Below are 16,433 nucleotides of genomic sequence, written 5' to 3' on the forward strand. Positions count from 1 at the left end.
TCTCAAATAGATTTCTATTTGTATCCTTGGCAGAGTCTGGAAAATCTAAGCCCTGAGCAGCACTGCAGCTTCCTTGAATGATTACCCCAGGGCCCATTACCTTCACTCTGTCTGCTAATCAGGTTAGGTATCCTGACCCACCCAGGAGAGGCGCTGGGACAGCTGCAGGCGGTAGATGAATTTTCCTGATAGCACATAATCAAATACAGTGGGGACAGCGGGCTCTCAGAACCAAGTTGCTGAACTTGGCTGGAAGAGGAGAAAACTGGGGTGATTGAATATAGAGCATGGTCCCTGACCAAATATACTAGTAAATAAAGAGTCGAAAACAGTGTTATAACCTGAGGGGTCTTATGAATGTAGGAGTCACCTTTGTGCTAAGACATGCTAATTCAAGTCTCCAGGAAACTCAGACCTAAAGCTCTGAGTCAGGACCTGAAGCCACTATCACAGACCGTTGACCAAAGTCCTCAAGACTTCCTTTATTGACATTTGCCTACAGTGCAGATTCTACCAGCTTCCTATTCCTGCATCCTTAATCGCATCACACATGTAGAGCAACAGGTACTCATTCCTGCACTTATGTGTTCTTCACTCTCTAGTCTTGGCTTTTCACTGCTCCCTTCCCTCTCTCAGCCTGTCCACTCTCTACTTTTTCCTCTGGAACTCAGCCTTACGGTTAATCTTACTTGAATCCTGTCATTTAGTCCACCTTTTTCTTTACAGATTCTTGTTTTAACCAAACTATACCTGATATAGGATATTTAAATATTCTCTGAATAAAACAATGGACTAAAGGCCTGATTCTCAGGCCATGGGGAATGGGGGTGTTTGCCTCTTTCCCTACTGCTCTCTCAGGAACTGCTCATTGTCTTACACTCCTCATACTATCTGGAGAAGTTAGAAAAGCTATCTCCTCACCCCTCATGTACCTTCCAGGCCACTGTTTCTATACTTGATCTCTGGTAGCTCCAGATTTTCAATATAGGAAGGTTTAGGGGCCAGCAGGTGGTGTAGTGGTTAAGGTACTGGACTCTCATGTGGCTGACTGTGGTTTGAGTCCTAGGCCTGGCAGCTTAAAACTCACCTTGGCACATGTACATGTGTGCCCCAAACCCCAAGAGGAGAATAGAAGAAAAGGGATTGTGGCTTGGACATTCTGCTGGGGCGATTTCTTAATTTCTGTCTTTCTGTCTCTGTCTCTCCGGTAAGTATATATGTCCGATAGCAAAAAAAAAGAAAAAAAAAAAAAGAGGCAGTTTTAGGTTAATAATCTGGTAAAGAGGAAGAGTCCAGGAGATTATCTTAAATCTCTATTTTCATTTTAAGGAGTATATTGTCACCCGTTTATTAATACTGGCTTTGGTCATAGGTGACAATGGACTCTATTTGTGAGCTAAATGGACCCCTAGACAGACTTTGATACTACCACTGATGTTTATGTGAAAAACCCTGTCTCTTTGTTGTTTATGCTGAGTATCTACTAATCTGTCCTCCTTCTTAGCATTTTCATGTTCTTCTGGTTCCAGAGTCTACCGTCCATGGTTTACAACCTTAGCCAGTTCTTTTTTAATATAATCAAATATCAAAATGCTTGATTAAGGCCAACTGGCGGCATGGTGATTAAGGCAGCTGGATCTCACATGGCCAACTGACTGCATGGTTTGAGCTCAGACTCAGCAGCCTGAGGACCCAGCAGTTTGCAAAAGTGCGCCGCATCAAAATCCTGAGAGGAGAAGGGATTACAGCATGGCCATTCCCTCTGGGGGATACTTTCTCCCTTTCTCTGTCTCTGGTGAGCGCATGAACCCTGTAGAAAGTTTTTAAAAAACTTGATTATATGTAATCAAGTACATGTGTGGACAATAGTGTCATTGAAACCTAACCTCTTCCATATCCTGAACCTCTCTTCCTACCTTGACCATTTATGCAGCCTCCAAAAGACCCAAAGGTAGAAACAAGATTATGCAACTAACACTAGCATGGTTTTTTTTTTTTTCTTTTTATTTATTTATTTTAAAATTATGTTTTCAAAATGGGTTTCACTGGGCTAAAATCAGTATAACATACAAATGACTTATATTTTTGTACACCGCAATACTAGCTGCATGTTATAATGCTCTTCTGTCTATCTCTTAACAATTTTTTCCAGGTTGTTCCAGTGGAACCTTGTTTTTCTCGACCTCATCTCCTATGCCTTCTTCCTCACAATTTCTTTCCTACATATTCATCCATGCCACTTGGCTTCTTAATTGATTTCCAAGTCACTACAGGTACACCTTACATCCTCCACACCCTATGTCAGCACTTCTAGAAGCTTCCTTACCCTTAAGGATTTTCCAAACCAATCTTGGTGGATAAGGCTTATGAAGCAGTGGATAAAAAAAAAAAAAAAAAAGAGTTACTACAAAATATGTGAGCTGATCTGGCCTGGAATTGTCAATATAGGATCATATAAAAGGCAGTATGAGATGGGTTTTTGTAGGATTAACAGGATTTGAAGAGACAGAAATAAGAGGTAGCATCTTAAGGGCAACAGAGTGAAGAGTCTGAATATCATCAAGCACAAGAAGATGTAGTAACTCTTTAAAGTGGGTAAATGTAAAGAAGTTTTGGGAATTATAACTGCAGTATTTTCCTTTTCCTCCTATATGCATGTTAGTGTTTCTTATGGGAGAAAGAGCATGATAGCTTAGCAAAATTGCTCACACAGCATATTTTAAAGCAGTATTTCCCAAAGTACGTCTGTGGAAAATTAGTCTCATGGAATGCTCTGTAGAAAAATAATAGTGATAATTTAAAGAAATGTTGAATGTTCCTTTACCTCCCTTGAATATTCACAATGCATATTAGTTTATTTTTAAAAGTTTTGAATTGCTCTTACAATACTAAACAAAACTGACTTCCCTGGGAAAAGCAGGCCTCCCCCATTGTGTCTCTATAATATCATACTCCTTATTTCCCGTCAAGGAAGTTTTCAGAATCTGTAACTATATTGTCCTTCTTGCCTGTTTTATTTACCATTACACATCAAGACTATACCATGATACCTGAGCATATAACAAGTACTCAAAATAAGAATAAACAAATAAATAAAACTTGTTCATCTTTGTTTAACTTTGCAGTTTCTAAACAATTGAGAAAGGATAATGCTGGATATCGAGCAAAGTTCTCGTAGACCAGGACCGTTTTGGATCCTCTGCATTTTGTGTCATCATTCTCCCACAGTCACCACCAGGGTTCTTGATGTTATAACTTTTCTCTTAGGCATCATTCTTGTTTATTATTTTTTGAAGCTTGAACAATAGTCTGATATGCCCAAATATCTTGTTTGTATATTTCAGGCAAAGGCTGCCACCTAAAAATGTTTACTACTATCGCTGCCCAGACCATAGGAGAAATTATGTGATGTCCTTTGCATTTTGCTTTGACCGAGAAGAAGATATTTACCAGTTTGCTTACTGCTACCCATATACATACACTCGCTTCCAGCATTACCTCGACAGCCTGCAAAAGAGAAACATGGATTACTTCTTCCGGGAGCAGCTGGGTCAGAGCGTGGTAAGGCCAATATCAGGTCTGGGGTGCCGGTTAGAAACAACGACTGAGGGGTAGGGACTTAGCAATGGGTTTTTAGAGAATACGAGTGATGAATATTGGTGCTCCATAGAATATATACTCTGAAACTTTTAATAACTATTTAATTACACCAAATAACAATATAGTAGAAATTATTACATGACTAATAATTATTTAATTTAAAAAATTATTATTCTCATTGTGTGATCCAGTGCTACCCTGGGCATCAGGAAATCACAAAATGAGATATGAGACAGATGGTTATCTTTGTGAATTAAGTTGATAAAGTTCTCTAACAAAGTACAAAGGTTCTGATGAAGCCCAAAAGCTGAGAGAAAAGGAGGCGTCTACTGTGTCATTTTTGTGACACTGTGTGTTACAAGAGGCATGAAAACATTTTATGACTGCAGGTGTCTTAAATGTAGAGTAAATGTGTTTCTTGATGAGTCCAACTTGCCCGCAGTACAGGTTAGTTGTGTGCAGGTTGGTTGTTCTGTCCACAATGTGTTCTGTTTCTACCATCTGTCATTTCCCACCCTTCTTTCCTGCTCCATGTTTAGTTCTCTGAGTCTGGTAATTTCGGTCTTCCATTCCATACTAATTTCCTATTGCTAATATGACAAATTTCCACATACTTAGTGACCTAAAACAGCAGAAACTTATTTTCTTATAATTATGGAGGTCAGAAGTCCAAAATGGGTTTCACTGGACTAAAATTAAGATTTCAGCAGATCCGTGTTTATTCTGGAGACTCTAGGAGAGAATTAATTCATTCTGCTCTTTCGAGCTTCTAGAGGCTGTCTGCATTCTTTTGCTTGTGGTTCTCTTCCACTCTGATACTGACCCTTCTAACTCTTCTCACGTATCAGGATCCTTGTGATTATGTTGGATTCATCCAGAATAATCTAGGCTATCTCAAGATCTTTAATATATTCACATCCGTAAAGTCCCTTTTGTCATGCATGTTTGTATATCTGCAAGTTTGTGGACATCTTGGGGAATGGGATGCATTATTTTGCCTACCACACTTGCCTTTTCTGTTTTCCTTTCTCCCTCTCCTTCCCAAGCCAGGACCTGAGGTTGTTCACATTGAAATGATAGAGATTGCTCTTTGTTGTCATCAGTGCTTTGGTTGTTAATGATAAAATATATTCACATCCGTAAAGTCCCTTTTGTCATGCATGTTTGTATATCTGCAAGTTTGTGGACATCTTGGGGAATGGGATGCATTATTTTGCCTACCACACTTGCCTTTTCTGTTTTCCTTTCTTCCTCTCCTTCCCAAGCCAGGACCTGAGGTTGTTGTTCACATTGAAATGATAGAGATCGCTCTTTGTTGTCATCAGTGCTTTGGTTGCTAATGATAAGCAGGTTTTATGTTTCACTCTTTAAAAAGTACGGGTCATACCCCTAAAATCAACAACTTGAGCAGTCTCCATATGAAGATACTGGTGAAACTGGCAGAAAGTGCTGTTCTTGGGATTCTGATAGATGTAGGCAGAGAAATAAACTCTGCCTAGTGACTGTGGATTCCACAGAGAAGTGAGCCCCACTTCTAAATAAATCTGGAATACCCTATAAAAGAGAGAAATAAAGAAGGTCTGTTTATTGCTTAAGACCAAAATCTGGCCAAGATGATATTTTTATAGTCTCAGATTATCTATGCAGTATAATTTTGCTAAATATCTTCCCCCTACTTCCACCTTCTTCCCAACAGTGCTTCTAGTGGGTGCCATTTGTATCTGCTGCCTACATATTTTAAACTGAAAATTGGGACACATAGTATATCAGTCAGCATGCTAGCAAGAAACAGATGGCAGTCACAAATTAGGATAATTTGAGGTGGTTTTAATAAATGAGCTATTTACAAGGTGTAGGCAGTGAAGAGAAAACTACCCAGTATAGTGAAGCTCCCTGGGGCTAATAACAGCACCAAGAGTATGCATGAAAAGAATCGTTACCAGAACCCAATAGTAGGGAATCATTTAGTGGGAGGAATGGTGAGGAATGGTGTCCTCGAATTAAGGAACATAGTTAGCCTTAGACGACCTTATTCTTTTACTTCTCTCTGATCAACTGTTAAGGGGTTTCTATTGGCCAAACCAATCAGAAGCCAGAAGACAAGGGATTGTTGTAATCCATACAGATTAACATTCCAGGACAATGAAAAGGTATAGAAGGCAGAGAGTGAGTGTGGAGAGGCAGATAGAACACAAAGTGTATACCTGGCCCAATCAATAATATATTACTGACAACAGTGAGATTATTTGAGATGAGCCTGTCAGAGAGATCTTGAAATGAATGTTTGTCAGACATATGAATTGTAATGTGATTTAAGTGAATGAGAAGTTCCTTCGATACTTATGACTTTTTAAGGGCAGGATCTATACATTATATTCTTATATCCATTCCAAGTCCCTTCTAGATTTATGCCAGGCAAAAAGCGGATACATATTGAATGGCCATTGAATGAGTGATTGAATGAATGAAAGAATGAAATAAGATACATATCTGCAGGCAGTGTGAAGAGCTGAGAGCATCAGAAAGCTGGTAAGAGGTATAAGATAAGCTTCAAATAATAGATATCCAAAATAATAGATACCGAAACTAATAGCAACTTAAAAAAAAAGTGTATTTCTGTTCTATATGAAAACCTAGAGGTAGATAATCCATAGCTGATATTGTGGCTCTGCTTATTTAAAGCTTCAGGAAGTCAAATTCTCTCAGCTTTCACCTGTGCCATCCCTGGGGGATGACCTTTACTCTCATGAAAGCCTGCCATACATGGAAATGGGGGAGGGAGTCAGCAGGTGGTGTGGTGGTTAAGGTCCTAAATTCCCGCATGGACAACAATGGTTCAGGTCCTGGACCTGACGGCTTGCTCTCTCTCTCTCTCTTTCTCTCTCTCTCTCTCTCTGTTTAGTGCCTGTGCCCTACAGCAAATTTTTAAAATAATAATAAATAAAATTTAAATTTAAAATAATTCTTTTTTCTTTTAATTTTTTATATACATTCAATCATATTATTTAGCTTACAAGGTGAACATTTCAATATGTGAACATTTCTCGCCAGTCCAGTTGATCAGAATATCTTCCACCAATAACACCACACCTCCCCATCCTGTCAATGCTCTGTCTCTGTATCCCTCCTCCAAACACAAGAGATGGGGGTTAGTGCCAGAAGTGGAGTGTGTGGAGAAGAGAGACATAAGGAAGTTAAAATAATTCTTAAAAAATAAGGAAATATGAGAGAAATGAAGAAGCAATTTTGTAGCACTTTCATTTTATAGAACTCATATCCACATTTACTTTAAGGAAGGATAAGAAATAAAATCTTATTCTGCGGCCATGTTCCAGCTAAAAGTTGGTGGTCACATAGCTGTGGATAGGTACTGGAAAGCTTGAAGTCATTGACAGAAAGCCTAAATTCTGCTTCCAGTGCTAATATGAAAATAATTCTATGACTTTGAATGCTACATTTTCTTTCTGGGCACAATTTTTTCACCTATGAAATGAGAAAATTGGACTTGAATAGATATTTTTAAATTATTCTTTGAAGAATTCCTCATTTAGAGAAAAAAATAATAATTTGAGACTCCTGTCCTATGTCAGATGCTGTGAGATGCACTGTGAGGATGTATAACAAGTTTAAACAAGTCTTAATATACTTTCAGAAATGTAGTCTATCCCGGGGGTGGGGGGGACATGTCTAAATAGCTATATTATTTAAAAATATATATAATCAAGGATCTCATCAGTTGTTTAAGGAATTAATGGTAAGAATAAGCATCATGGAAAAGATGGACTTTAAGCTGAGTTTCGAAGGATGGGTAGGGTAACTGACTAAAGTTGGGAATAAGGTAGCCCAGAAAGCAGGTATGTCCAGAGTCATTGCATGGTGGTAGCTGGTTAGAAGCCTGACTTGAATAGTATGGGGAATTCATGTTAGGGAGCCCTAGAAGATGAGAATAGATAAGAATATTGGGGCCAAACTCTACAAAGCTTTGCTTATTATATTGAATATTTTCTTCATTCAGATTTAACATAATGGTATCTCTTACTTTATATAGGCTGTTTTCTTTTTTTACAATAATTTTTTATAGAGTAAACAGAGTTTTTTTCAGTTCAGGAGAAAATAATCTAAGGCTAAAAAGACAAGTTTCTTTGCTAGGTACACATAACTAGTTCACACCAGGGCCAAGATTTAAAACCATGGTTTCTAATACCATGTCCTGGCCCTTTGATATATATACTAAGACCCAAATTGATTTTTGAGAAAGGCATCAAAATTCAAAGCACCATCTTAAGAAAGTAAATTTATGAACTATGTATCTGACAAGGGTTTAATATTTAAAATATATATGATATTCAACTCAACAGCAAAGAACAAACGAACAAAAATGGGCAAAAGACCTGAATAGACATTTTTTCAAAAGAAGACGTACAAATGGCTAACAGGTATATGAAAAAAATGCTCAGCATCACAAATCACTAAGGAAATATGAATCAAAACTACAATGAAATTGCTATCTCGCTACAGTTAGAATTGTTACTTTCGAAAAACCAAAAGGTAACCAGTACTGGCAAAATTGCAGAGAAAAGAGAACTCTTGCATACTGTAGGTGGGAATGTAAATTAGTACATTATGGAAAACAGTGTAAAGTTTCCTCAAAAAATTAAAGATAGAACTACCACATGTTCCAGCAATCCCACTACTGAGTATATATCCAAAGAAAAGGAAATCAATGTGCCAAAGACCGATCTGCACGCTCATACTTCTCACGGCACTATTCACGCTCATGCTTCTCACAGCACTATTCACAATAACCAAGAATAGAATCAACCTAAGGTCCATCAACAGATGAATTGATAAATAAAATGTGGTATATGTACATAATGTAATACTACTCAACTATATAAAAGAAAGAAATCTTGTCATTTGTGATGACATTGGAAAGTCTGGAATGCATTATGTTAAGTGAAATAAGTCAGGAACAGAAAGACAAATACTATCTCATTCACATGAAGTCTAAAATTATTATTCATTCACACAAGTAGAGAATAGAATAATAGTTATCAGATAATGGGGAATAGAAGGAGGGAAAAAGTGGGAGTGGCATTGGTCAATGCATACGAAGTTAGATAGGAGGAATAAGTTCTGGTAAGTTATTGCTTAGTAAGATAAATAGAGTTAACAATAACATAGTATGGTATATTTCAAAATATCTCAAGGTGAGGATTTTGAATGTTCTTGTCATAAAGCAATAATACATGGTTAAGGTGATGGATAGGCTAATTACTCTCATTTGATGATTACACAATCAAAACATCACATTGTACCCCATAAATATGCACAATTATTATGTGTCAATCATAATTTTTTTTAAAAAGCAGATTTAACAGAAGTGTAGGGCATATACCTCAGCTGATTGAACTAATTTGGGGGACTTTTGTGTTCAGTCAACCCCCTTGTTCTGGGCCTGAAACCAGATACCAGAGATTTTAAGGCTTTCTGGCATACTTTTGCAGACAGGACAATTCTCGGTTACCAGGGTGTTTAATATGGCTTGTGTTTGAAGGCACCACTATAATTAGTTAATCCTTCTTCCAATTTGGAGGGAGGATAATTATAAGTGGGAAGGCTAAACATGCCAACATCTAGATCTTAGGGAGAGCAAGCAGAAAGCAAGATTTTGAATTTTTTGGTACTGGAACTGTTAATTACCACGGTCATAGCTACTACTGGTACTGATTATATCATCCAAAATGGCATTTTGTTTTGTTATGCACCACCAGCCCCTTCTCACCCCACTAAAAAAAAAAAAAATAAAAAAAAAAAGTCTTCAACATTCAGTATTCAGTGAAATGGATGATGACCTGATTTGTAAGATAAGAACATGATAGAAAAAATTGTTCTTGTTGCTTTAACGGCTTTATTGAGGTATAATTTATATACCATAAAATTCACCCATCATAAGGGTACAATTCTATGATTTTTAGCAGATTTATAGAGTTGTGCAACTATCCGCACAATCTAGTTTTAGAATATTTTTATAGCCTAAAAATTTCTCTTACTAATACTTTCTTCTGCTTTTACCCTAGATAAATACTAATTTGCTTTTGAACACTGCATATTTGCTACTTCTGAACTCTAAATTTTGATTTCATATAAAGGAAAGTAAACAGTATATATTTGTATCTTAAATGTTTCACTTGGCACTGTATTTTTAAGATTCATATATGTTGTACATGTATCACTAGTTCATCATTTAAAGTGCTGAATAATATTACATTGAAAGGCTACACCATATTTTGTTTATCCAGTTTCCAGTTTATAGGCATATGGATTGGTATTATTTGGGGGCTATTATAAATAATGCTGCCCTGATCATTTATGTATCCATTTTTGAATGGGCATATTACATTTCTCTTGGGTTGATATAACTGAATCACATAGAAAGCTGATGTTCAACTTGTAAAAACCATCAAACTGTGTTCCAAAGCAAGAGTGTCATTTTACATTCCTATCAGCAATTCAGGAGGGGTACAGTTTCTCCAGATGCTTGCCACTCGTGGAATGATCAATATTTTTATATAGTTTATTATATTTTATTATTTATTTTATTATAAATATGATATATTTATTACATTTTTATTAGAGTTAGTGGTATAAGTAGTAGTATCTCACTGGGGTTTTGATTTGTACTGCCCTAATGACTAATTGTGTTGATCATCTTTTCGTGTGCTTATTTGCCAATCTATTAATGTTTTGGTGATGTGTCAGTTCAAAGCTTTTGCCCATTTTTACTTGTGTTCTTATAAGCAAGTTTTGAGAATTCGTTATGTATTCTACATGCGAGTCCCTTGTCAGATACATGCTTTACAAGTATTTTCCCCAATCTATGTCTGTATTTTTATTCACTCTTTTAGCATGTCTTTTGAAGAATAATTCTTTTAGGTTTATATATTCCTTGAGTAAGAGAGAAAGAGAGACAGAAAGAGAACCACCAACAAGGTCTTGATGCTAAGATCTACCTCCAGCCTTCAGCCAGGCCCAGATCACAGGCACATGCATGCCCAATGTACTAGGAGAGATTTCTGGACTTAAATTAGGAACCTTCCCATGTGGGATTGCCTTGCCAGGACATCACGTTTTACCACTGTGATACTGCACTGCTGCACCACTCTCTGGCCTTTAGAAGTTTTTAACATTTTCTTTTTTGCATCATGCTTTTGGTGTTGTATCTAAGAAATCTGTCTACTTGAATCCCACAAAGATTTTCTCCTATGTTTTGCTTCTAAAATTTTTATAGTTTTAGCTTACATTTAAGCTTATGAACCATATTGGACTAATTTTTGTGTATCATGTGAAATAAGAGCCTAAATTCCTTTACTGCATTGCATATCCAATTGTGCCAACACCACTTGGTGAAAACACTATCTTTACCAATGAAATCCTTGGCATCTTTCTCTTGTGTATAACTTATTAAGGCTTTTAGTTTGTTTTCATAAGGTCCTATTGTTTTTTCATTTAGATTATTTATTTAATTTAACATATTTATTTATTTATTCTAACTTAAATTTTGCTATAAGACATTTGTGCTTAGTGGAGAGAGAGAGAGGGAAAGTGAGAAAGCAAGCCACCATGTCCAGGACTCAAACTGCAGTTAGCCATGTGGAAGTCCAGCACCTTAACTACCACACCACATGCTGCCCCCCATATACTCTTTTTTTTTTTTTAATGTGTTAGTTTTTAGGTTCACAGCAAAAATGGAAGGAAGATGCAGAGATTTCCCATACAATCTCTGCCCCAACACATGCATAGCCATCCCCATTATTAACACCTACGACCAGAATGGTAGATGTGTTACAACTGATAAACCTACATTAAACATCCATCATTTCCCAGGTTCATTATTATTATTTTTTTTAACAGATAATGTTACTGAGTGGGGGCACTCCTTACCTCTCCAAATAGAGTAAGCCCCTTCTGCCTCGACAGAAAAGCTGCTACTTTGTATAACCAGCCCTGCCTAACAGAACCCTACATTTACGAGGCTGGTAGAAAGATGACGTAGCCCAGGTCAGAACACTGCAGATTCCCATTATTTCCTGAAGTTCAGTTTTTCAAACGTAATACTTTTGGAACTATTGAATTCCTTTGGTTAGTTTCCAAAGCATTGAAATAGTGGTTTGTATTAATTTTGTCCAGTTTTATATTTTTTGGGGGGGTGGTAGGATTTATCAGCTTCTTCATTGTGGTAAAACTAGAAGTGGATTTTAACTGACAACATTTATTTTTAAATCCTGTAGCCACTTTACTGTGATACGGTATTATTTTTACATTAATACTTTAATTTGTAAACCATATAGCTCTTGTACTGTCACAGTAAAATGTTATTATTTTCATATGTCATTGGACTAACTTAAAGATAGAACATACAAGTCTGTGGGTGTGTACATATTCTGAAAGAATTAGGTGTAAAGAGTCATTCCTGTGCTTAAGAATACTAGCCAAAAGGAGTATCTAACAAAGAAAATAATCTGCTAGTGTATTTTTGGATACATTAAATTTTAGGTATCACCAAATAATCATTTATATAGGAATAATATCATCAAGCCACTGGTTAGCTCTGCGACTTCGATTAAAGCACTCCCCCTCTATGGTCCTCAGAAAGTCAGACTAGATGATTTCAAGCATTGCTTCCAGCTCCAACATAAATTATGATCAAATATTCATGATGTTTCAGTTGTATGGTTCTGGCTAGATCACACATCAGGCTGCTCTAGTGTTGCCTCTTATCTGCCCTTTATTTTATAGTAGCAGCTAGCAGTTATTGAATGCTTATATAGGCCCAGCACTATGAACTTTATATACTTTTACATCACTTTATTCTCACAACACCCCTATTAAATGGTTAGTGCAATTGCTGAATACCTACCATGCAATAGCATTGTCTAGATTCTGGGGCGTCAGCACTAAAAATAGACAGAAGTTTGTGCCCTCACAAACCTTGTATTAGAGTAAGAAGAGACAAAGAATACTGGCATAATTAAATCAGCAAAGGAGATCAGTTTGCAACAGAAGGTTTTACTTAGAAGGTATGATTTAAAGGACCAACAACAAATAGTGTGGCAGTTAAGGCACTGTATTCCCATATGACTGACTGTACTGATCAAGTCCTGAACATGGTAGCTTGAAAAACATACCAAGTGTGTGCGCAAATGCCCAAAATCTGGAGGAGAAGGAATTACAGTGTGGCCATCTCCTCTGGGGGCTGAGGTCTTACTTTCTCTCTCTCTCTCTCTCTCTCTCTCTGGTGAGTGCACATGCCCCATGGCAAAAATATTTAAGAAATATAACTAACTAACTAACTAACTAACTAACTAATACATTTTAAGTTCTAAGATGTGGCAATGTTATCTTCCCCATTTTTATTTTTAAAAACTGAGATTTAATGAGATTAAGTAATTTGTTTATATCATGCAGTTGGGTTTGAGGCCAAGTCTGTGGACTCCAAACAGGGTCTGAACCAGCCCTGGTTAGACAAATATTCTATTTGTTTTTATATAGTCATTTAGCGGGCACGCACGCACACGCGCCCGGCGTGAGTTTTAAGCCACCGGGTCCGGGACGTGAACCGCGGTCGACTACGTGGGAGTCCAGCGACATAGCCATTACGCTAACTGCTGGTTCCCTCATTTAGCAAATTCTAACAAAGCCATTCTTTAATACCACAATTATCTAGTGAGCATCTTCTAGCTGTCAGACTCTTATTGGGTGCTGAGGACAGAAATATTCATAAAAAACATACCTTGTCCCTGAAAAGTCATGATGTAGTGAGCAACATAATTGTAAAAACTAACAATGGCAATGATGACACAAGACTGAATATATTCAGTAGAATGAGTATGTATAGAAGGGGTACAAGGGAGAGAATGAAGTCATAAGGAAGGAGGCATCTTGAATTGATTATCACACATATATAAAGAATCTGAGCCACTATGGTATGATGTTGTGTGGTTCCACATGAGAAGGACACAGGGCCAGCCTAAGATGAGCAGGAGGTGTGGTGATGGGACACAGAGGGGATAGAAGGGGATAGACAGAGGCCAACTCAGGAGGACTTTGATTGTCATGCTAAGGAATTTGGTCTCTATCTTGAGGGAAGTGAGGAACCAAGTATGAAGGAAAATGCCAATATGGCACTTACCTTTACCTTCAGGCTGCCCCTGCTGGTGACAGTTGACCTTACTGTGTGGGGGTTAGGTTACCTGATGCCTGTCTACTCAATTGCCTTCCCTTCCCACAGGCAGAGATATTTGTTGTCCCAGAGCACCACACTGGGTGGAAAAAATGACCACCAAAACCCTGTGTATAGTAATGAGAATGTCATAGAAATACATAAAAAAGCTAATCCCTCCAATCTTACCTCACAAAAATCTCTAGAGTTGACAGACTATAGGGTATCATTCAAACTTATGAACTTAATCATTTTCTGTGGGCAAGGATGTATGCTGTAAAGTCTAGCATCTTCTCTTAGCCTACATCTTCGAGCATCTTTTCAGCCTCTGCACATATATTTCTTAAAGCAACCAGGGTCCCATCCCTTAAAAAAAAAAAAAAAAAAATTCTAACATCCAAAAGGGTTGCCACCTTATAATTTTCTCTCTGAATTGAGATATACCCTCTGGGCTCACCTTGCATATACTTGCACTTTTAGCTCCTGGACAGGCCTGCAAAAATGTCAAAACAATGACTGCACACTCCCTCATGGGTCTTCTCCAAACTGGTCTTTCCTTTCTTCCCCCCCTGATTAACTCTACATCTCTTCATCTTCTGTGATTTCTAACTTTTTACCTTGTTGTTCTTATGATCTAGGTTATTAATTTTCTTCTTGAAATGCTAGAACTGAATGTAAAACCCCTCAGGGTTTCTAGTATCCCACAGCAAAATGGGAGTATTTCTTCTCTTGCTTTGAATGCTAGATCTCTAGAAAAGCAGCCAGAGTTGACAATAGCTTCTTTTAGCAGCTGGGTCTCTCCATAGTAGATTTTAATTGTTATTCTTTAAATAATGCTATGTTTATTTCTCTGATATTATTTTTCAAATGAACCTCTTATTTTAGAATAATTTTAGATTTATAGAAAAGTTGAAAAGATAGCCTAGAGTGTTCCTATAATACTCTATGCAGTTTCCTAATGCTAATGCCTTACTCAGTCATGGAGGATTTTTCAAAAGTAATAAATTAACATTGGTACATTACTATTAACTGAAATACAGAACTATGCTCAGGTATTACCAATTTTTATGTTCCAGGATTCAATCTAGAATTTAAGATAAGGAATTTGGCAAATCTTCCTACAGCCTGTGTGTGGGCTTGTGTGAAAAAGCCAGGATCAATACGAGATATAGTGCGTGTGAAAGAGGAGGGTCTGAGGAAGGACATTTAGAAGAAAAATAAGGAGGCAAAGTATTAATGGCACAAAGAAATGTGGTATTATCTGTTGAAGATATTTTGTAGTTTTATCAACTGTACTAGGGAGAAATGTTCACCTGTTGAAATATCCATTTTGTAAGACAAATAATAATGTGATTGAATGTATAAAAGAAAATGAACTGAAAAAAAATAATAAAAAAGTAAAATTTAAAAAAAGGAGATGAAGTGGGTGGGGGAGTACTGATGACCATGTGGGCAGGAAAACCAAGGAATAATACCATAGAAAATAGGCTAGAGGGGCCAGCATAATTCTGACCCTTAACTTCAAAATAATCTAGTCCCTCTGTGTTCCTACCTTTTCTCTTTTTTTACCCATTTGCAGAGTTGCAGCTGGCCACATGAGCAAGCAAATATCTTTTTTGGCTGAATTTTAAATAGAGAAATTGTTGGAAGTTAGTAATCTCAATTATCAGCCCTTAATCCACTTTTCAAAAGTGTTCGATGGACCCTCATCTGCACCAAACCTGGTCTTGGTCAGATATTCTAAACAAACTCAGTATTTTGGCTCCCTTCCAGCAGACCACTTCATGAGTTACCATTTTCTTGGCATAGTTTTTTCTATTCCCTCCAAAAGGGTCCAAATTAATTGGAAGCAGACACATTCTCTCAGCATCTAGCTGAGAGACTTCCAATTTACCCTGCTGATGCAAGAGGCTTACCCATTCCAAATCTCAGCTCTGGGCAAGCAAAGGCCCAGAAAAGAAGATGCTAAAAATTATGACCTTGGGTTCTCCCCCTGCTTGAAAATGGAAGCAGATTTCCTTGAAGCTTCAAAGGCCAACCCAAACTACCCAACCTGTCCCATCCTTGGGTTTCTTAGTTCAGTGGATGTATCACCATCACTCTAGTTGTCCATGCCAGAAATGTATGTTATTTTCACTCCTCCTTTTAAGTCATTTTTCATACACAGTCACCAAGTATGATTAAGACCACAACTCCATATCCTTAGAATCTGTCTCTTTTCTCTCTTGTAGCCCTATTCAAGCTATTGGCATGTATCAAAAAATTACAACAAATTCTTTAGCCAATGGGTACAAGATGTGAGGTCATCAGGTCAGCAGGTTCTCTCTCCCACTCCCACAGCTATCTCAGCATTACAGTGGCAACCAGAAAGTCCCAGCCCTCCTCCAAACTATGTGGCCCTCTCACCTCCTGACCTGTGGTACCTGACCAAAGAGTAACCTCTGCACTGAATACCACCTCAGTAAGGTTAGCAAAATGCTACTTTGAGACCATTCTTTTCCCCTCTGTTATATAAAAAGATATCCTATGAACAGACATTTTTAAAGCATGTTACCATTTTATATCATCTCCAGACACTCCTGTTGCTACCTTCTGCTGATTTCTTAGACAT

At 37.4% G+C, this 16,433-nt stretch overlaps 1 protein-coding gene across 2 annotated transcripts in view; it reads left to right on the forward strand.

The window, feature by feature from the left end:
* The window catches only part of AGBL4 (AGBL carboxypeptidase 4), a 1,284,896-nt gene that overhangs the window by 693,147 nt on the left and 575,316 nt on the right, over positions 1-16,433 (forward strand). For both annotated transcript variants that reach the window (XM_006147266.1, XM_027771347.1), the window contains exon 4: positions 3,345-3,561. In XM_006147266.1, the coding sequence (XP_006147328.1) occupies positions 3,345-3,561 (217 nt within the window). The remainder of the gene's footprint in view (positions 1-3,344; positions 3,562-16,433) is intronic.

The sequence above is a fragment of the Tupaia chinensis genome, unplaced genomic scaffold (assembly GCF_000334495.1).
Source record: "Tupaia chinensis unplaced genomic scaffold, TupChi_1.0 Scaffold000207_1, whole genome shotgun sequence".
Taxonomy (NCBI): domain Eukaryota; kingdom Metazoa; phylum Chordata; class Mammalia; order Scandentia; family Tupaiidae; genus Tupaia; species Tupaia belangeri.